Source organism: Leopardus geoffroyi, chromosome D2 (genome assembly GCF_018350155.1).
Source record: "Leopardus geoffroyi isolate Oge1 chromosome D2, O.geoffroyi_Oge1_pat1.0, whole genome shotgun sequence".
Classification (NCBI taxonomy): Eukaryota; Metazoa; Chordata; class Mammalia; order Carnivora; family Felidae; genus Leopardus; species Leopardus geoffroyi.
The window spans coordinates 59,393,552-59,415,687 of NC_059334.1; the positions used below are offsets into that span (position 1 = coordinate 59,393,552).

Sequence of the window (22,136 nt, forward strand, 5' to 3'; positions counted from 1 at the left end):
AAAAACTCCCAACAAACGAAACATCCAGGACCAGATGGCTTCACAGATGAATTCTATCAAACATTAAAGAAGAGTTAATACCTATTCTTGTCAAACTATTTCAAAAAAAAGCTCCAAATTCATTCTATGAGGCCAGCATTACCCTGATACCAAAACCAGATATAGACACTACAAAAAAAGAAAACTACAGGCCAATAACTCTGATGAACACAGATGCAAAATTTCTCAACAGAATTATCAGCAAATCGAATCCAACAACACATTAAAAAATAATTCACCATTATCAAGTGGGATTTATTCCTCCCATGCAAGGATGGTTCAAAATTTGCAAATCAATCAGTGTGATACATCGTATCAACAAGAGAAAAGACAAAAACCACTGGATCACTTCAATCGATGCAGAAAAAGCATTTGACAAAGTACAACATCCATTCACGATAAAAAAAAAAAAAAAACCCTCAATAAAGTAGCGTTAGAGGAAACATACCTCAACATAATAAAAGTCATATATCAAAAACCCACAGCAAGCATCATACTCAATGGGGAAAACTGACAGCTTTTACCCTAAGGTCAGGAACATGAGAGGGATGTCCACTCTCGCCACTTTATTCAACATAGAACTGGAAGTGCTAACCACAGCAATCAGACTACAAAAAAGAAAGAAAAGGCATCCAAATAGGAAGGGAAGAAGTAAAACTTTCACTATTGCAGATGACATGATACTATATATAGAAAACCCTAAAGACTCCATGAAAAAACTACTAGAACTGATAAATGAATTCAGTAAAGTCACAGGATATTACATCAATATACAGAAATCTGTTGCATTTCTATACACTAATAATGAAGTAGAAATTAAGAAAGAAAAATTAAGAAAAAAATCCCATTTATAACTGCACCAATTATAAAATACCTAAGAATAAAGTTAACCAAGGAGGTGAAAGACCGGTACTCTGAAAACTATAAAACACTGATCAAAGAAATTGAAGACAACACAAACAAATGGAAAGATATTCCATGCTCATGGATTCGGAGGACAAATACTATTAAAATGTCCCTACTACCAAAAGCAATCTACAGATTTAATGTAATCCCAATCAAATACCAACAGCATTTTTCACAGAACTAGAATAAAAATCCTAAAATTGGTATGGAACCACAACTGACCCCGAACAGCCAAAGCATTCTTGAAAAAGAAGAAGAAAAATGGAGGTATCACAATCCCAGATTTCAAAATATACTACAAAACTATATTAATCAAAACAGGATGGTACTGGCACAAAAACAGACACACAGATCAACAGAACAGAATAGGGAGCCCAGAAACAAACCCACGATTATATGTTCAATCAATTAATTTTTGACAAACGGTATTGGGAAAAGTGGACAGCCATATGCAAAAAGAATGAAGCTGGACCATGTTCTTACACCATACACAAAAATAAACTCACAATGGATTACAGACATAAACATGAGACCTGAAACGATACAAACCATAGAAGAGAACATAGGCAATCATTTCTCCGACACTGGCTATAGCAACATTTTTCTAGGTATGTCTCCTAAGGCAAAGGAAACAAAAGCAAACAAACTATTGGGACTACATCAAAATACAAAGCTTCTGCACAGCAAAGGAAACATCAACAAAACAAAAAGACAACCTACTAAATGGGAGAAGATATTTGCAAATGACTTATCTGATAAAATATATAAAAAGCTTACACAACTCAACACCAAAAACACAATCCAATTTAAAACAGACATTTCTCCGTATGAACAGACATTTCTCCAAAAAAGACGTACAGATGGCCAACAGACACATGTAAAGATGCTCAACATCACTCATCATCAGGGAAAGGCAAATCAAAACCACAACAAGTTCTTTATACCTGTACCTTTATACAAGTACCTTATACCTGTCAGAATGGCTAAAATCAAAAACACAAGAAAAAAGCATTGGCAAGGACGTAGAGAAAAAGGAACCCTCATGCAATGCTGGTGGGAATGCAAGCTGGTGCAGCCACTGTGGAAAACAGTATAACAGTTCCTCGAAAAATGTGAAGTCGATTTATTACATGATCTAGTAATTCCCCTAATGGATATTTACCCAAAGAATACAAAAGTACTAATTCAAAAAGACATATGCACTTCTTCGTTTATTGTAGCATTATTGACAATAGCCAAAATATGGAAGCAACCCAGTGTCCATTGATTAATTAATGAATAAAGAAGATGTGGTATATATATACAATGGAATATCACTCAACCATTAAAAACATAAAATCTTGCCATTTGCAACAACATGGATGGAGCTAGAGTGTATTATGCTAATTGAAATAAGTCAGAGAAGACAATACCAAATGATTTCACCCATGTTGCAATTTAGGAAACAAAACAAACGAACAAAGAAAAAAAAAGAGAGACAAAAAAACCAGACTCTTAAATACAGAGAACTGATAGTTACAAAGAAGTAGGTGGGGAGATGGGTAAAACAGGTGAAGGGGATTAAGAGTACACTTACTGCAATGAGCACTGAATAATGTATAGAAATGCTGAATCATATTGTACACTGAAACTAACATAACACTGTATGTTAATCACGCTAGGATTTTTTTAAAAAAGTAGATGAGGGAAGAGGAAAAGTCAGAGGGAAAGTGACTACAGAAGGTTAAGAGTGACAACATTCAACCACAGTTACTGGCTTTAAGATGGAGTAAGGGGGCCGTGAGCCATGGAACACAGGTGATCTCTACAAGCTTAAGAAGGGAAAAAACCATTCTCCTGTAGAGCCTCCAGAAATGAACATAACCTGGCCAACACTTTGAGTTTAGCCCAGTGAAACCTGGGTCAAACGTCTGACCTACAGAACTGTAAGATGATAAACTATATTGTTTTAAGCTACAAAGTGTGTGACAATTTTTACAACAGCAATAGAAAACTAATACTACAGGGAAACTGCAAGTACCCATAAAAAGCTGTGAAGATGCTTCCCTCATTTATTTTAAAATAATAATGACTAATGAAGGTTGCTACCTCTGAATGGTGTTTTTAATGATGATAAACTGTTCCTCAAGGGAAGCAAAACACTCACAATAACACCCACAACACAGGAATGCAAAGCATGGACTGACTGTAATACCAGGTGCAAAGGTTAGTGGAAATTTACCTATGTTAGTATTTGTATCGTGCTGGTTATGGGGTTTTGTTATTGCTCTGGTTGAAAACTTGTACAAGCTTGTCTTTTTTTTAACAGCTTTATTAAGATCTAATTCGAATACTATATAATTCAGCCATCTAAAGTATATAAGTCAATAGTTTTTAGCATATTCACAGAGCTGTGCAACCATCACCACAATCTAATTTTAGAACACTTTTATCACCAGTAAAAGAAACCCTGTACCTATTAGCAGTCACTCCCATTTCCCTCCAACCAGTCCCTGGCAAACACTACTCTACTTTCTACCTCTATGTATTTGCCTACTCTGGACATTTTATAATAAGTGGAATCATATAATATGCGGTCTTCTGTGTGTGTGGCTTCTTTGATTTAGCATAGTGTTTTCAAGGTTCACCCATGTAGCCTATCAGTATTCCATTCCTTTTTCTTGAATAACATTCCAAAGTATGGATGTATCACTTTTTCTTTACCCATTCATCACATGATGGATATTTGGGTTGTTTCCACTTTCTGACTATTATGAATAAAGCTGTTATGATCATTTGTGTACAAATTATTGCATGGGCTAGTGTTTTTATTTCACTTGGAACAAGAGTGGAATTCCTGGGTCAGACAGTAACTCTATTTTAAATCTTTTGAAGAACTGCCAACAGTTTGGCAAAGCGCCTGCACCAGCAATGACACCAGCAACGTATCAGGGTTCAGATGCTTCCACATCCTCGCTAACACTTATTACTTGCCTTTTTGCTTGTAGCCATCTTAGGGGATGTTAAGTGGTATCTCACTGTGGTCTGGATTTGGATTACCCTAATCGATAATGACATGAGCATCTTTCATGTGCCTATTGGCCACTGGTATGTTTTTCAGGGAAATGTGTATTCAGATCCTTAAAAGTTGGATAGGTTAAAAAAAAAACAGTTGGATAGGTTTTGAGAGGCTTGATAACCTCTGTTTTTAGTGCATGATTTCAGAAAACAATAAGCTTTTCTATATGGCGATATAACAGAAAAGGCTGTATTATTTATGATTATATCTTAGGCTTTGAGATTATAGGGAAAGGATAGGTTATTTTTTTCTTTATGACAGAGAGAGAATGTGCACATGTGTGTGGGGGGGGGAGAGGCAGAGAGAGAGGGAGAGAATCCCAAGCAGGCTCTGAGCTGTCAGTGAGGAGCCCAATGTGGGGCTTGATCCCACAAACCTCAAGATCATGACTGGAGCCAAAATCAAGAGTCAGACACCTAACCAACTGAGCCACCCAGTTGTCCCAGGAAAAAAGTTTTTATAAATTATTTTAGAAATTATCCATGCTCTTTACCAGTGAAGATAATCCAGAGCTAACTTAATTCTATCGGTTAGAAAACACTGGTTTATGGTCTCTGTAAGACATGCTTTAAAAACTCCACTTCCATGGGGCGCCTGGGTGGCGCAGTCGGTTAAGCGTCCGACTTCAGCCAGGTCACGATCTCGCGGTCCGCGAGTTCGAGCCCCGCGTCGGGCTCTGGGCTGATGGCTCAGAGCCTGGAGCCTGTTTCCGATTCTGTGTCTCCCTCTCTCTCTGCCCCTCCCCCGTTCATGCTCTGTCTCTCTCTGTCCCAAAAATAAACGTTGAAAAAAAAAATTTTTTTTTAAAAAATAAAAAATAAAAAAAAACTCCACTTCCAGGGGCGCCTGGGTGGCTCAGTTGGGTTAAGCATCAGACTTCTGGCTTCAGCTCAGATCATGATTTCACAGTTGGTGAGATTGAGTCTTGCATTGGGCTCTGCACTGACAGTACGAAGCCTGCTTGGGATTCTCTCTTTCTCCCCCTCTCTCTGCCCCTCCCCCTCTCTCACACACACTCTTCTCTCTCTCAAAATAAACATTAAAAAAAAAAAACCCACCTCCAAACTCAAACTATGAAAAAGCAAAAAAACAAATTGATACAAGTTCTTGATTCTTAAACTGAAATACTGCTGACATGCTTATGCTGAGAAATGAGTTTTCAAGACTGTACAAGGAGTACCGGTTTGACCTAATGTGCTGTGCTACATAAAGCAGTGATGATTAATACTGTGATAACAGTATTATTACTTCAGACGCTCAAAGTGTTAAGGGGCTGTATACAGTCCAATCCCTTGTATTTCTAATTAGGAAACAAACTCAGAAAAGTTGAGTAATTTGAGAGCCACTCACTTCGGTGCCTGAGTAACCAAAAGGAACGAAGATGTTACATGGCTAAAACGAACAAGAGAAGTTCCCATAGAAGATCCAAGGCAAATTCTTCAAAAAGCCAAAATAATGAAATGCTACTCACCGATAGGGAAGTCTCTCATAATAGGTCTTTTCCAAAGCAGCAAAATGGTATCTTGGTTTCAAGTCTGTGGCAAGACCGGAGATCAAAGCAGAGCCACATTTTTTGGTATCCACTTCTCCCTAGGAAAAAGAAACTCAGTCATCATAACAGACCTAGGAGTTATCAAGAAATGCAAAGAAATAGGACAATTTAAATGTCTTTGAAATTTTTATGTCAATACAAATGTAGGCAGTAGGATTTGGAGTAATATCCACGACTTGTGGCAATCAGAGAAACCTCAAACACAGAAGAGGAAGCAGGCTATTGTTAAGTGCAGAGAGGACAACTGCAGGAAGCAGGGGTTAAAAGGTAAGGTGAGCCCTCCATACTAATACCCAAAACAGGGTTTATTCTAATCTTTTTGGAAAGCAAGCTCTCTCTCTGGAGCCCACAGACTATGCTTCTATAATCTGCGTTGTTACACATCCATAGTTCTGACAATGCAGACATTCAGAGTCAATGCAAAAAAATAAAAATTAAAAGCTAGCTTCCAGGGTCTTTAGGATCCATAGAACATCTGGAATGGAATATTCAATGACCTCATGACATAAGCATGCAATCCTTTATTTTGCTTCAGTCAAGAAAGGTGTGGTTTGTGGAAGGCACAACCACACCCTGGTCAAAGTTTGTAACATAAAGTTCATCAAAAATACCAACTTTATTCCCCAAACATCCCTAGCTTTCATTAACAACAAATTATGTGATGTCTCATTCATATTACTTATGAACTTAAGAGAAGGTATTAGCTGCAAATAAAGAAATTACCAAAATTAGTTTTCTACTAAGTAAAGCAAGAAATTCCTTTTACTTATGCTCACTTCCTTCAAGTTTCTGCTGAAGTGCAGGGAATCAGCCTCGAGGTTAGTCATAGTATCTCAGAGACTGATAAACTGTATTGTTTTCTCCCCTATAAAGATGCTATGTAGTCTTTTAGAAACTTTAATCAAATCCTTTTGTTAGCACCCCCAAAATGAAGGGGCCTCATTTTTCTCATCCTTCCTCACAGAGTATTATACGTGTCTTCCTCCCTTCCACCGGCAACTTAGTCCTCCTCCTATCTTCCCTAGCTTTGCCATACCTTCTCACTGCAACCAGCACTGCCCCTTGAATTCTAGATGAAAACAGCCATGGACTGATGGCAGGGGAAGACAGCACTGTCCCTTTTCCTTTCAACACCCCACCCCTGACAAGGCCTGGTATCTTGTTGGCTATGTTGGTCCAGACACATCGTGAAGTTGGCAGAGAGTGGTCTACAAGACCTTTTTCTGGATCATTACCGATAACTCTGCATCTACTAATTGATACTTGTCTCTAAATGCATTCTTAGGTTTCCCTTCACTGAAACTCAGCTGATGCTTTCTGCCCTCATATACAACCTTTCATGATCTTCCTTAGGCTTATTTCCACCAATGTGATGGTGGTCACTCCCCAATCTGATACACATCCTCTTTTAGACTGTTTATTAAAATATTAAGATCAAATGCAATGGTGAGCTCCAATGCATCCCAACATTAAAGCTTTCACATTAGAGAAATAACAAGTTTTCAACATTTCTTTTCCCATCTTTAGATCAACTATCTTTGATCTCATAATGATTCCATTAAAAAAAATATTTTGAAGTGTGCCTGAATGGCTAAGTCAGTTGAGTGTCCAACTCTTGATTTTGGCTTAAGTCATGATCTCCCGGTTGTGGCTTTGAACCCTGTGTTAGGTTTGGTGTGAAGGATGGAACCTACTTGGGACTCTCTCTCTCCTTCTCTCTCTGCCCCTCCCCCCACCCCTTTCTCTCTCTCTCTCAAAAATAAATAAAATTTAAACTAGGAAAAAACATCAAAATAATATTTTAAAAGCCAAAATACTACAATGTGCAATGGAATGTGGGGAGGAGAGGGGGGATACAACTAAAGAGCTGCCACTAGCTGTAAATCTTCTAACTAAAAATTAGTAATCCCTCAAAACACATTAAGAGGAAGCTTGAAAGAAGGCACTTGATGCAGAGAACATAATTTAAAGAATAACTCACTTATAATTAGAATTTTAGCAATCTCATCTGTGAATGGTGCTTTCATAAGATCAATCTGTTTTAAAGTTTTTGCTTTGGTTAATTGATATACTTTTAAGTATCCTGAAACAATTTACAAAAAAATTTCTACTGAAAGGTCCTAAGAGCTGAAATATTCAATATAAAGAGCAAAAAGAGCCCAAAATAAGCCAGTGCAATTTGCTTACAGAAATTCCAACTGAACAAGCACTACTCACAGAAGAATTCCCAAAGTTCCCCACATACTTGGGCCATGGGGATGTGAGCAAGATATCAACACCCTTAAACTGGGATGTTGAACACAGCATTGTCCTCAGGGAAGACACATCCTTGGGACTAAAACTGTAACCTGGGACTGGCTCATCTACGGACTCTGTCCCACTGAGGTACACAATCTGCAGCCCCGAGCTTCCAGTGAAGATACCTTTACGACCTGGGTTCAAAGAAAAATGGACAAGTTTTAGTCAAAACTGCAGAAATGTTATTATGGTGATGAATCTCTCTCCCCGCCATGACTTGCCTACCTCCCTGCCATTCTGCATGTCTAAATAAGCACAGACTCTTCTAGAGTCCCTCTTCTGGCTGCAGGGTCTCAGTAGTGGATGGCTACAACTGTGTTCCTGTTCAGGGACAGCAGCCCTTATGTGGAGGCCACTGGAGCCCATGGGCCAGTCTATTTACCCCAGATGCCTTACAAATGAAAAAAGTTGGGAAGCAGTGATTAAGAAAAAGCCTTTCTGTCTTCTGGAAGAGATTCTACATGGATTAAAAGAAACCCAGGGGTGCCTGGGTGGCTCAGTCAGTTAAGCGTCCGACTCCTGATTTCGGCTCAGGTCATTATCTCACAGTTCGTGGGATTGAGCCTTGCATCGGGCTCTGCACTGACAGTGCAGAGCCTTCTCGGGATTCTCTCTCTCCCTCTCTCTCTGCCCCACCCCTCATTCTATCTCTCTCAAAATAAATAAACATTAAAAAAAAGAAAAAGAGGGGCACCCAGATGGCTCAGTCAGTTAAGTACCTGACTCTTGATTTCAGCTCAGATCATGATCTCATAGTTCATGAGTTCAAACCCTGCATGGGGCTCTGCACCAACAGTGCAGAGCCTATTTGGGATTCTCTCTCTCTGCTCCTCCCCCACTCAAACTGTCTCTCTCTCAAAATAAATAAATAAACTTTGAAAGAAAAAAAAGAAAAAAAGAAAAAGAAAGAAACCCAGACACTTGGACCCAGAGAGACGTAATAAGAAAAACGAACTGCAGTTCTGAGGAAAGTTCAGTCTAGAATACACACACTCTTCATGCAGGCAGCAGCTTCCAATGGATGGAAAACATCTGGAAAGAGCAACTGGGAAAAACTTGAGACTCTACCCTTTTTTAAATTTATTCCTGGCTTGGGCCCTTGATCCTGTTTCTTCCTGCTGCCTTCAAGACCTTGCTCTGTCAGTTTTCACCTTCCTTTCACCTACTCAGTCTCCTCTTCTCAGCTGGCTCTTTCCACTCAGAAAAGAATAAAGTATTAAACATACTAATAGACATACTAATTACTAAAGGAACATGCCAATTAACATACATACTAACTGATAAAGGAATACACACACTAATAAAAAACTAATAAAAGAACTCACACACTAACTGAAAACTCCTTTCTCTTCTGTTTCCAATTTCTCAAAAGAGCAGACCATGCTAAGTGCTTTACCTCTTAGTTCCTGAACCCACTGTACTCTGGTTTCCATCTCCCACCATTCTCGGAAAGGTCATGAATCACCCTGTAACTGTCAATGGTCTCTCCTCCCAAATCAGTCTCTCTTCACTTAGAGTCTATGAACTTGACAATATCTTTACCTCCCCAAACACTGCTCTAATCGCTTTCAGCGATCCTGCCTGCTGCCTAGATGAAGATATATACCCCCACCACAGCGTGGTGCTTTCCTTCTCATTTTATTTCCCCTGAAACAATTTGATCCTTCTCAGCTTTGTTTTCCATCTTTAAGGGACCAACTCCCCAAAACCTATTTTTCCACACTGACCTTGTTGATATACTCTAGAAAGATCACTTCCAATGACATGTTGGATGTACTGCCAACACGTCAAGCTCACTATCACATGTTCACTATCAAGTTCATTGTTTGCTCCTCCTACTGGACCTCAAAAAATCTCTTTCACAGAAATAACCCAGTACCTCCATGCTCTTTCCACTCCTGGCACTAAATTCATGTGTTAAATGGCTGCCATAAATACCTACAGCAGGGGTCTTAATCCAAATCTAATAACTACTGTGAGAGCTGCCACAAGTTCAGGCCTATGCTAACACCTACAACAAAAGGATTTCAAAATGTGTACCTTGCAACAGTGGTTAAAAACAACAACAACAAAAAATCCGTCCCTCAAGTTTTTGCCTAAAGGAGCCCCATATGATTGAAGCAAGATGAGATAAGATTGGTACATGAGGGCCACAGCCAGACGTAGAGAATAAAAGTCAAGATGGACTATGGTGGGGAAGGATGGGGAGGACACTTACAGCAAAGGAAATGTAGAAGCTTTCCAGAGAAGTAAGAGACCAAGAAAAAAGAACTGTGAAGAGCAGTGGAGTCATTTTAGGAAAAAATAAGTTGAATGATCCAAGAAGTCACAGACTGACAGCAGGTGAGGGGAAAGCAAAAACAAAATCTGACAGTGCTTTTTTAAATGGCCAGGCATTAAAAGAATCACTAAAAGAGATTCAGGAGGGTCAAAAGGGAACAACTTTAACCCAAAATTAAAAAGTGGACCAAGAACCAGAGAAAGGACAAAAGGAGTGAAAAATGTGAGGATCAGCACTGAAAACTTAAAATCAGCACCAAAAGTTTAATGAGACACAGAGCTATAGCTAGTGAGGATCCTAATAAACAAGTTGTATATATCTAGCAATGTTACATGGTGAGACAACATACATGGAATTTTTTTCAACATAATTTATACCCTAAGTAGTCCCTATACCACAGTCAAGTAGTTTATTCCTCTAGTTGGCCACACGAGTATATATTGGGTTGTGGGAGTACAAGGAGATTGGGAGGAGGTGGGAGAGACTACAAAGAAAAAAATGTCAGAGTCTTAAGGGTATAGACACAGATTTGGGGAAAGAACCCCATTTTCTCAGCAGTAATGGCAGAAGAATTCAGCCACAAATTTCCCAGGAGACTAATTCCTGGGGACACTTTATTATATTCATTACAAACACAAAAAAATATGAACTTACCCAGATAAGTAATGTTTTCAGCTAATTCACACCCATCAGCATCTTGGAAATATTTTACTGTTTCCTGGTTATTAGCACCCAGCACATATGTCTGAATAGGAGCTAGTGAGAGAAACAGACATGACACCATATAGTTACCAGATCTGATTTGGAATTTGAGAAGTATTTCCCCACAGGAAAAATAATCACAGTAAAAGTAAGGAGTCTGCAATCCTATCTGTGGAACATATCCTACCCAACCTGTGGCCTGTTAGTGTCACTAGGTTGATGAAGTGACATCTTAAAGAGAATGGTTAATGTAGAATAAGGAAAACACAAATCCCTAAAGATCTTCATGAAAGAAAGAAAGAAAGAAAGAAAGAAAGAAAGAAAGAAAGAAAGAAAGAAAGAAAGAAAGAAAGAAAAGGAAAAGAAACACTCAAACTAGAAAAAGGAAAGGATACATATGGTCCATTTCTTCAATTCCTGCCTTAGAAGAGAATTATTTCCTTAAACCAAATCCAACCAAACTCAAAATGTGAACATTTTAAAAAACTTTATTTTTATTTGAGAGACAGAGAGAGAGCGAGCGAACATGCACAAGCAGGAGAGAGGGGCAGAGGGAGAGAGAGAGAGAGAGAATCTTTTCCCTTAAAAATATTTATTTCGATAGAGTATGCTGCATGCCTGCACGAGGAGAGGAGAGGAGAGGAGAGGAGAGGAGAGGAGAGGAGAGGAGAGGAGAGGAGAGGAGAGAAGAGAGAGACAGAGAGAGACAGAGAGAGACAGAGAGAGACAGAGAGAGAGAGAGAGAGAGAGAGAGAGAGAGAATCCAAAGTAGGCTCTGCACTGTAAGCCCAGAGCCTGACTTGGGGGCTCAATCTCATGAACTGTGAGAGCATGACCTGAGCTGAAATCAAGAGCGGGTCACTTAACCAACTGAACCACCCATGCACCCCGAGAGAGAATCTTAAGCAGGTTCCATGCTCAGTGCGTAGTTTGACACGGGGCTCAATCCCACAACCCTGGGATCATGACCTGAGTCAAAATTAAGAGTTGGACACTCAAATGACTGAGCCACCCAGGCGCCCCCAAAATGTGAACATTTAGATGCACAGGCATCCTTCCCAGCTCAACGTGGAGCTCAGAAGGAAATTCTTAAATAACTACTACATGTGAAAAACAACCCATCAAGAACTGTGTAACTTTGAAGCTTTGTTAGAACTCATTTGTTAAATAAAAATAATTTCTATACCTTTCTTGATGCCAGTTTTATACTCCTCCCATTCAGCATCTGGAGTGGAGCCAAAGAAATTTCCTACACACAACAGCAGCTAAAATGAGTTTTTTAAACAGATATATGAGATTTTTTTTTTATCAAATAGTACATAATTGATAGTTAACATAATTCAGCTAATTATCCTACTTAATGGCCTCACGCTAGGTTTTTTTTCCTTAATCAGTCTGCAGAATCTCAACACATAATTCTTTAGCAGCAATTGCAGAAGTTAATTTGAATCCATAAATTAATAAATTTTGGCTCACTGGCTATCAAATTCAAATTAGGGATGGGGAAGAGGGGGTCAGGGAAAGATGGAGAAATCTACTTCCACGAGTCTCTCTCCAAATACAAATTTTTAAGTATTAGATACCCTGGGAAGATACAGGGTACAAAAAACACATTTCTTGCCTGTTATCTTTACTCAATCTTTAACCCCATGAATAGATTATCGCCACACCCAGAATACTCTTCTGTATGCTAGGGGTCTGCAGTCTAGTTGGCAACCCCATGTAACATTTAGATAAGGCTCTTCGGTCTGTGAAGCATCTGCACATGTTATCTGACTTAATCCATACCATACCCTCAGGAAATATATCTGCGATTCCCAAACCCAGTGATTAGAATCACCTAGGGACGTTTTGCTCGTCTGTTTTCAGTTTTGTGGATAGTAAGAAAGTAACAAGTATAAAAGTATAAAAAGTATTAAAGGGGGGGAGTATTAAAAAATTCAAAAAGTATAAAAAGGTAAAGAGGTCTCCCTTTCCCTATCATTCTGTAGCTACTAAGTTCCTGTGCTCACGAAAGGAACTCAATCTAACCAAAAAGGGAGAGTATGTGTTCAATCGAGAAATGAAAAAAGTCCACACTTTATTTTACTATGTTTGACTATAACAGGAAAATTAGATTCAGTAAAAGGAAATGTCTTACGTCAAAGTTTCCACTTTTCTTCTGAATTGCTCGAACTCTATTGAATAAAACATCAAACTTTCCTTCAACATCTCCACAAGCCAAGCTGCAAACGAGACAAATGTTACGGCAATTGAGGAAACTTGAATGGGCCAGCTGGGTTTGTAACATGTTAGTCTTTCTGGATCAGGCAGATATGTGACCCAGTCTCTAGGTTACCAGAGGTTCAGTCTCTGGGTTACCAGAGGTTACCAGAGAGGTTCAGTGCATGTGAACTATTACTGACCAGTGGGCAGTTCCACCTAAAGGTCACCAAAACCTTCAACCCATCACATCTAAAAGTTAGCCTCACCTCCTCCAAAACTGAACCAGCTTCTTCTCCTCACTTCCCAAGCTTTGTGGATGGCTGTATCACCAACTGGGTCACCAAGAGTCACAAATCCCCCATCCAGTCATCAAGTCTCATCAATTCCCTTTTCCAAACATCTTTCACATTCATTCCAGCTCTTCCTTTCCACTGTTACTATCAATCATCCATTCAACAACCATATAACTGAACACCTACAATATGCTAAGTGCAATATGCCCAGAACTGTGCTAAGATCATGTTAGGAGTACAAAGAGGAGAAAGACTCAGTTCAAACCTCAAAGTTGACAATCAGGGAAAGGGAGATACTCTGATACAAATTTGTATGAAAAAGGCTACAACAGGAGGCATGCATAAAGTGTTAAGGGGCAGAGAGGTAGAAAGTGGCAAGAGCTGAAGTTTATAAAGAAGAACTGGCCTTAAATTGTGACGTAACTTGTTCTATCATCTCATTTCTGAGTTTTTGTAATTCTGACTTAAGTTTTTCTATGTCTCATACCATTTTTTAATGCCTTTGAACTCATCCTGAAATATAGTTCTTATTGTTTTGTCAGTATGTCTTTCTGGTATGTCCATATCACTTAACATTTTTTTTTTTTTAGTTTATTTATATTTATTTTGAGATCTGGAGAGCAAGAAGGGGAGGGGCAGAGACAGAGGGAGAGAATTCCAAGCAGGCTCCATGATGTCAGCACAGAGCCCGATGCAGGGCTCAAGCCCATGAACTGTGAGATCATGACCTGAGCTGAAACTAAGAGTCAGACGCTTAACTGACTGAGGCATCCAGGCACCCCATCACTGAACATTTTCAAGCTGGGTAATGACACGTTTCAGAAAGTTCATTTTAGTAACAGAGTGAAGGATGGTCTAGAGGAACAAGTGATTACAAGCAAGAATATCACCAAAAAGGGCAATACTCAATGAAGACGAAAAGGACCGAAACAGATGAAAAATTTAAATTCTGAACACCTGAACACAATTTGAATGGTGAAGTAGGGTGGGAAATGAGGGAGGAAGAGGAATGCAGGACACTCCAAGGCAGAGCAACCAAGAGTCCTGTGATAGAAAAGAGGCAGAATCAGAGAGAGATCTAATGAATCTGGTACTGGATACAAAGTAGGTAGCATGCTTACGTTTATTTCCTCTAATGCCATCTCTTCTTCCTAACCAACCTATATAAAGCCAACAGTTTAATGTTCTTTCCTCAAAAACATTAAGAGAACCCCACTACCAGGGCCCTTTTCCAGTGTTTTCTATCCTGCTGAAGGGCAGAAATTTAGGACCTCACAGTGCCGACGCTTTCTCACAGCCAAACCTTCTCCAAACCCTGTTAATCTCATCTCCTTGATAAGCCTTGAATCTCTGCACTTTTCTTCTGCTATCACTCTAGCTAATCCTCGCTGTCTTCTTCTTCTTTGGCTCTGATTTGTTCTTACGCTGCAGCCAGGATCGCTTTCCAAAACAAAAATATGATCCCGCCAAGGAGTTCTTAAACATTTCAATGACTTTAGGATAAAGACAAAAATATTAACCAACGCTCAATCCTCCCTCCCCTGATTCCTCACAACAGGCCGAATACCCCTATTATACTCCCTCCCATAACGTGAAGTTTCTCTTCCTTTTATAGACCGTAATTATACATTAATCTGGATTCTCTGATTAATATTAGCTCAAAACTCTAGGCTCCATTAAGGCAGGAACTCCATCTGTGCAACGTCTAGCACAGTGCCTGGCATACTGTAATTGTTCAATAAATATTTGTTGAGTGGATGAATGGATGGATGGATCGATGTACACTCTTCACCCCAGCGCCTCCTCGCAAAAAAGTGTGCCGGGGCACGAGCCCTATCTATCTAGTCTATTCGTAACTGACCAGGACCCACCGATGGGCCCCACGCCTAGGAGTTTTCGTTAATAAATGGGCTGTGGGGAGAAGTGAAGTGTAAATGTGTCAGAGGCCAGGGCGGCCTAAGATGGAGGAGACCTAACGCTGGCAGTTTCCGCCTTTCCTAGCCTGGGTCGCCAGGACAGCCTCCTCTCGGAAGCGAGGAGACCGGCCCCAGCCAGGCAAAGACGTGATCGGAGCTCACCAGCCGCCACCACCCTCCCACCCCCGCCTTTTCCTCCTCCCTTCCAGTCACGAGAAAGACCCAGGGAGCAGACGCGCGCGCGCGCACACACACACACACACACACACACACACACACACAGAGGCGCGCGCACACGGTTCTGATCTGATCTATGGTCACTCACAGGCGCAGCGGTTTCTGAGCCATTTGTGCCAACAGCCTGAGTCGGGGCGACCACCGAAAACGGACCCTGAACCCGTACTCCTCGAAAAACGCGGCGGCACAGCACTAAGACGTGGGCGCGCCCAGCCAATGAGGGTTCGCTTATCTACGGAGAGCGCCGAGGGACAGCAGTCTCTCCCAGTTGTCTGGGTCTCAGAGGAATCAAGGAAGGCGAGTAGTAAAGGAAGGAAGGGGATGTGACAAAAAGAATTACAATTATTTGTTTGTTTGTTTGTTTGTTTGTTTGCTTTATTTTGGAGCAGTTGAAGTTATCGAGCTGCTAGAACGCTCCTGACATAAGATGGGCCCTAACCTAACCTAATCTAACCACGTTAGTCCAATGGGCAAGACAGACTCTGTTCACACACGCTTTTTTGGTAAGAATAATGGCCATCACCTTGATGCAATAAGTGTCAACATGTTGCCACATTTTCTTCCTTCATCTCTCTCTCTCTCTCCCCTTCAAGGTGCACAAGCACTTTTATTCTCACTGAATCATTTGAAAGTAAATTGCAGACATCAAGAATATCTTAGCATGCATTTCCTAAGAAGGACATCCTCTATATCACCAAAATACCGTTAAGGCACCTAAGAAAATTAATTATTCAATAATATCATCTCATATTTAAAGTTGTCCATTCTCCCCCCCCCCCCTTTTTTTTTTTTTTAAATACCTGGGGCTTGTTTTCATTCAGGATACAATTAAGTTTCATACTTGTATTCAGTTCTCTCTAGTCTTTTAAAATCTACAATAGCCCACAGGCATTTTTGGTTGTTTTTCCTGACATTGCCATTTTGGGGGAGTTCAGTCCAATTTGTAGACAACAGTATATAAGAAAATGGAAGCAAAGGAGAGAGTTCCTGACAATCCAGGGGCACGAAAAGTTCAGCCAAGTAATTAAAAATTAACTAGAACATAAATTAGTTTAAGGAAGAACCACAAAGTTCTGGTTTTCCTCCCTTTGAAGGGATTTATTAAATTCCCTGGCTCATTAACTATTGACACCCTGCTTTGATGGAACACTGAGCATGTGTCTCTTCTACTCTTGGGGTAATTCAGCACAGCCCAGGAATAGAAATCAAGATTGAATCTAGAAGAAGAGTAGAAATTTGCCAAACACGGGCAAGTAATAACTTCAGAAAAGGAAACAAGAGTGAGATACGAAATTTCATCAGTGGAATTCTATGTTATCTCTACACCTTTCTTGCAAATCTAAATCTACACTGAAATATAAAGTTTATGGAAAGAAAGCTCATCCATGGAGATTTAAGCTAGCTCCAGATAGCTGAATATAGTGTTAAGTGTCAGAGTAATAGGAAATGAAATTGAAAAAAGAAATAAAAAAAAGAAATTGAAAAAAGAAAAAGAAATAGGGGTCTTGATCCAAGCTAAGAGGTCTGGCTATAGAATACACATTCTTCTCATGAGCATGGAACATTCCTCCAGGACAGATAATATGTTAGGCCACAAAACAAGTCTCAACAAATTCAAGTACAAATTATATCAAGTATCTTTCCCAATCAAAACGATACGAAACTTGGGCACCTTGGTGGCTTAGTTGGTTAAGTGTCCAACTCTTGATTTCAGCTCAGGTCATGATCTTGAGGTTAATGAGATCCAGCCCCACATTGGGCTCTGTGCTGACAGCATGGAGCCTACTTAGGATTCTCTCTCTCTCCAACTCTCTCTCTGTCCCTCCCCTGCTCGTGCATGAGAACTCGCTCTCTCTCAAAATAAAAATACTTTTAATAAAATGATATGAAACTAAAATTAAATGAAAAATAAGGAAGAAAATTAGAAAGTTTAAAAAATACATGGAAATTAAACAGCACATTCCTGAACAACTAATAGACCAAAGAAGAAATCACAAGGAAAAATAAAATCTTGACACAAATTAAATGGAAAGACAACACACCAAAACTTATGGAATGAAGCAAAAGCAGTTCTAAGAGGAAGGTTGATAACTATAAATGTCTGTACTAAAAAGAAAGGTCTCAGGTAAACAATCTAATATTACACATTAAAGAATAGAAAAAGAAGAATAAGCTAAGCCTAAAGTAAGCAGCAGGCAGAAAAATAATAATTTATTAAAAGAAATAAAGAATAGGAAAGATCAATAGAAACTAAGAGTTGGTTTTTGAAAAAGATAAACAAAATTGACAAACCTTTACCTAGACTAGCCAAGAAAAAGAGGGGACTCAAATAAATAAAATTATCAACGAAAAGGGACACATTTCCGCCAATACTATACACATACAAAGGGGCATACCAGATACGTGAACAATTATATGCCAATAAATTGGACAAGCAAGCAGAAATGGATAAGTTTCTACAAACATAAAATTTACCAAGACTCAATCAAGAAGAAATGGAAAATCAGAACAGACCAATAATGAGTAAGGAGTTTGAATCAGTAATCAAACAACTCCCAATGAAGAAAATCCCAGGATTGCATTATTTCACTGGTGAATTCTACCAAACAGTTAAAGAAGAACTAATGCAATATTTCTCAAACTCTTATAAAAAACTGAAGAGGAAGAAACACTCTCGGATTCGCTATATGAGGTATTACCCAATACCAAAGCCAGGCAGATAAGGATACTGTAAGAAAACTACAAGCCAATATCCCTGATTAATAGAGATATAGAATTCTCAACAAAATACTGGCAAACTGAATTCAACAGCACATTAAAGGGGTCATACACCATGATCAAATGGGACTTGTCCCTGAGATGTAAGGATTGTTCAACATACTGGAATCGATAAATGCAATAAACCCAATTAATAGAATGAAAGATAAAAATCATATGATCATCTCAATAGATGCAGGAAAAGCATTTAACAAAATTCAACATCCTTTCATGATTAAAAAACCTCTCAACAAATTGTGAATAGAAGGAATGTACCTCAATATAGTAAAGGTGATATATGACAAGCCCACAGCTAACATCATACTCAATGGTGAAAGGGTGAAGGCTTTTTCTCTAAGATCAGAAACAAGACAAGGGTGCCCACTCTTACCACTTCTATTCAACGTAGTACCAGAAGTCCTAGCTGGAAAAATTAGGCAAGAAAAAGAAATTAAAGGCATCCAAATTGGAAAGGTAGAGGTAAAATTGTCTCTGTGTGCAGAAGAAATTATTTATAAAAAATCTTAAAAGACTCTAACAACAACAACAAAAACAGAGTAAATGAATTCAGTAAAGTTGCAGGACACAAATTCAATGTACAAAAATCAGTTGTGTGTGTATATACCAATAACAAACTATCTGAAAATGAAATAATCCTGTTTATAATAGCATCAAAAACAATAAGATACTTAGGAATAAATTCAACCAAAAAGGTTACAGATCTGTATACTGAAAACCATAAGATACTGATGAAAGAAACTGAAGAAGATACAAGTGGAAAGATATTTTGTGCTTATAGATTAGAAGAATTAATATTGTTAAAGTGTCCATACTGCCCAAAGCCATCTACATATTCAATGCAATCTCTACCAAAATCCAGCATTTTTCACAGAAATGGAAAACAATCCTAAAATTTGTATGGAACCACAAAAGACTGTGAATAGCCAAAACAATCTTGAGAAAGTAGAGTAAATCTTGAGGTATCACTCTTTCTGATTTTAAACTATGTTACAAAGCAGTATCAATCAAAACAGTATAGTAGTGGGGGGGGGGGGGGAAGGCCAGTAGAGCAGAAACAAAAGCCCAGAAATAAACCCATGCATATAGAGTCAACTAATATGTGACAAAGGAGCCAAGAATATTCAATAGGATAGTCTCTTCCATAAATTGTATTGGGAAAACTGGATGTTCACATGTAAAAGAATGAAACTGGACCCCCTATCTTACACCACTCATAAGCGTTAATTTGAAATGGATTAAAGACTTAACTATAAGAAACTGAAACTGTAACACTCCTAAAAGAAATAGAAAGCACTTAGACATTCGTCTTGGCAATGATTTTTTGGATATGACACCAAAGCACAAGCAACAAAAACAAACATTACTAACTGGGACCACATCAAACTAAAAAATTTCTGCACAGCAAAAGGAATAATCAACAAAATGAAAACGCAATCTATAGAATGGTAGACAATATTTGCAAACCATCTATCTGATAAGGGGTAATATACAAAATATATAAGGAACTCAAACAACTCAATAACAAAAAAGCAAATAATCTTATTTTCAAAATGGGCAAAGGTGGGGGGGGAGGGTGCCTGGGTAGCTTAGTTGGTTAAGCGTCCAACTCTTGATCTCAGCTCAGGTCTTGATCTCATGGTCATGAGTTCAGGCCCTGTGTTGGGTTCCACGCTGGGCATGAAGCCTAGTTAACAAAATCATAATAACAAAAATAAAAATGGGCAAAGGACCTGAATAGACGTTTTCCCAAAGACATAACGATGGCCAATAGGTACATGAAAAGGTGCTCAACTTGACTAGTCATCAGGGAAATGCAAATCAAAAACACAATGAGGTATCACCTCACACCTGTTAGAATGGCTATTATTACAAAGGTAAGAGATAAGTGTTGGTGAGGATGTGGAGAAAAGGAAAACCTTGTGCACTGCCAGTGAGAATGCAAATTGGTACAGCCATTATGGAAAACAGCATGAAGCTTCTTCATGAAATTAGAACTACCATATGATCCAGCAATCCCACTTCTATGTATATATCCAAAGGAAATGAAATCACTCTCTCAATGAGGTATCTGCACCCCTACATTCACTACAGCATTATTCATGATAGCCAATACATGAAAACAACCTAAGTGTCCAGTGATGGATAAATGAATAAAGAAACTGTAGTGTATATACTTACAATGAAAAAAAGAAGGAAATCCTGCCATTTGCGATAACATGGATGAAGCTTAAGGGCGTTATGCTAAGTGAAGTAAGTCAGAGAAAGACAAATACTGTACAATCTCATATGTGAAATCTAAAAAAAACCAAACCCATAGAAACAGTAGCTTGGTGGTTGCCAGGAGTTGGGGCAGTAGAGAAAATGGGAAGATGTTGGTCAAAGTGTTATAACTTCCAGTCATGAGTAAGTTCTAGGGATCTAATATATAGCATGGTGACTGTAGTTAACAATATTGTATACAGTTGACCCTTGAACAACACAGGGGTTAGGGGTACTGACCCCTTGAATGCTCAATAAACTGTATATAACTCTTGTCTCCCCGCGCTGTTGACTGGAAACCTTACCAATAACACAAATAGTAGACTAACATATATTGTGCATATGATATGTATTATATACTATATTTTTATAGTAAAGTGAGCTAGTGAATAAAAAATGTGAAGAAAATCATGAAAAAATACATACAGTACTCTATTTATCTAACAAAAGCCACATGTAAGCGGATCCATACAGTTCAAACACATGCTGTTCATGGGTCAACTGTATTTGAAAGTTGCTAAGAGAGGAGATCTTAAACATCCTTACCACACATACAGAAAAGGTAACTATGTGGAGTGAAGGCTGTTAGCTAACCTAAATAGTAATCATTTCACAATATGTACAAATACCAAATTATCACATTGCACATCATAAACTTACACAATGTTGTATGTCAATTATAGCTCAATAAAGTTGGGAAAAAAAATAACGAACTTACACCCCACGCCCCCAACGAAACACACACACAGAGAAAAAAATTAGCATTTTCAGCTTTATCTTGGGAGCACCCTGTATCCTAAATGTAACTGGGTAGCTTGTCCACTATATATATCAATTCCAAAATACTAGTTTCTGTGTCATGATAGATATCTGGCCAAATGTTTCAAATCTTACATGAAAAAGTTATAGAAAGTTTAATAAAGGACCAAAGAGAATCACGTTAAACAAGCTCATCCTCAGAAACACAAAAGCGAATTGAAGTATTTCGTTACAATTTTGGTTTCTAAGTAAAAGAAAAAAAAGTCTGGCTTTTTCAAAGAGGCTATGAGAAGTCACTAAAGGAGTCTAAGCAGGAGGGGTAATGTGGCCACTTCACATTTTAGAAAAATTGTTCTGGCAGCAGTGTAGAAGGCTGGAGGGATCGTTATAAGAGACACAGCAATAGTGCAGAGGGGCGGATGATAAATGACGGTCTGGAACAGAGATACTGGGAAATGACAGAAACAGGGTTAAGAACTCTTTTGGAGATGGAATTGGGGACCTCAGACATATTCCTAGCTGCTAGCACCCAACTCTGAATAAGGATGCCTATCTTCCAAACTGGACTGGTCAGGGGCGCCTGGGTGGCGCAGTCGGTTAAGCGTCTGACTTCAGCCAGGTCACGATCTCGCGGTCCGTGAGTTCGAGCCCCGCGTCGGGCTCTGGGCTGATGGCTCAGAGCCTGGAGCCTGTTTCCGATTCTGTGTCTCCCTCTCTCTCTGCCCCTCCCCTGTTCATGCTCTGTCTCTCTCTGTCCCAAAAATGGATAAACGTTGAAAAAAAAATTAAAAAAAAAAAAAAAAAAAAAAAAAAACAAACTGGACTGGTCAGTCAGTATCCTCCATCCATTTAT

At 39.0% G+C, this 22,136-nt stretch overlaps 1 protein-coding gene across 1 annotated transcript in view; it reads right to left on the reverse strand.

Moving 5' to 3' along the window:
• CWF19L1 (CWF19 like cell cycle control factor 1) overlaps positions 1-16,924 on the reverse strand; it is a 34,746-nt gene extending 17,822 nt beyond the window's left edge. The window contains exons 1-6 of the mRNA XM_045438567.1: positions 15,576-16,924; positions 12,977-13,061; positions 12,023-12,101; positions 10,789-10,890; positions 7,773-7,987; positions 5,475-5,593 (exon numbers count right to left, since the gene is read on the reverse strand). Coding sequence (XP_045294523.1) covers positions 5,475-5,593; positions 7,773-7,987; positions 10,789-10,890; positions 12,023-12,101; positions 12,977-13,061; positions 15,576-15,598 — 623 coding nt within the window. The 5' untranslated portion in view covers positions 15,599-16,924. The remainder of the gene's footprint in view (positions 1-5,474; positions 5,594-7,772; positions 7,988-10,788; positions 10,891-12,022; positions 12,102-12,976; positions 13,062-15,575) is intronic.
• Positions 16,925-22,136: the final 5,212 nt, after the last annotated feature.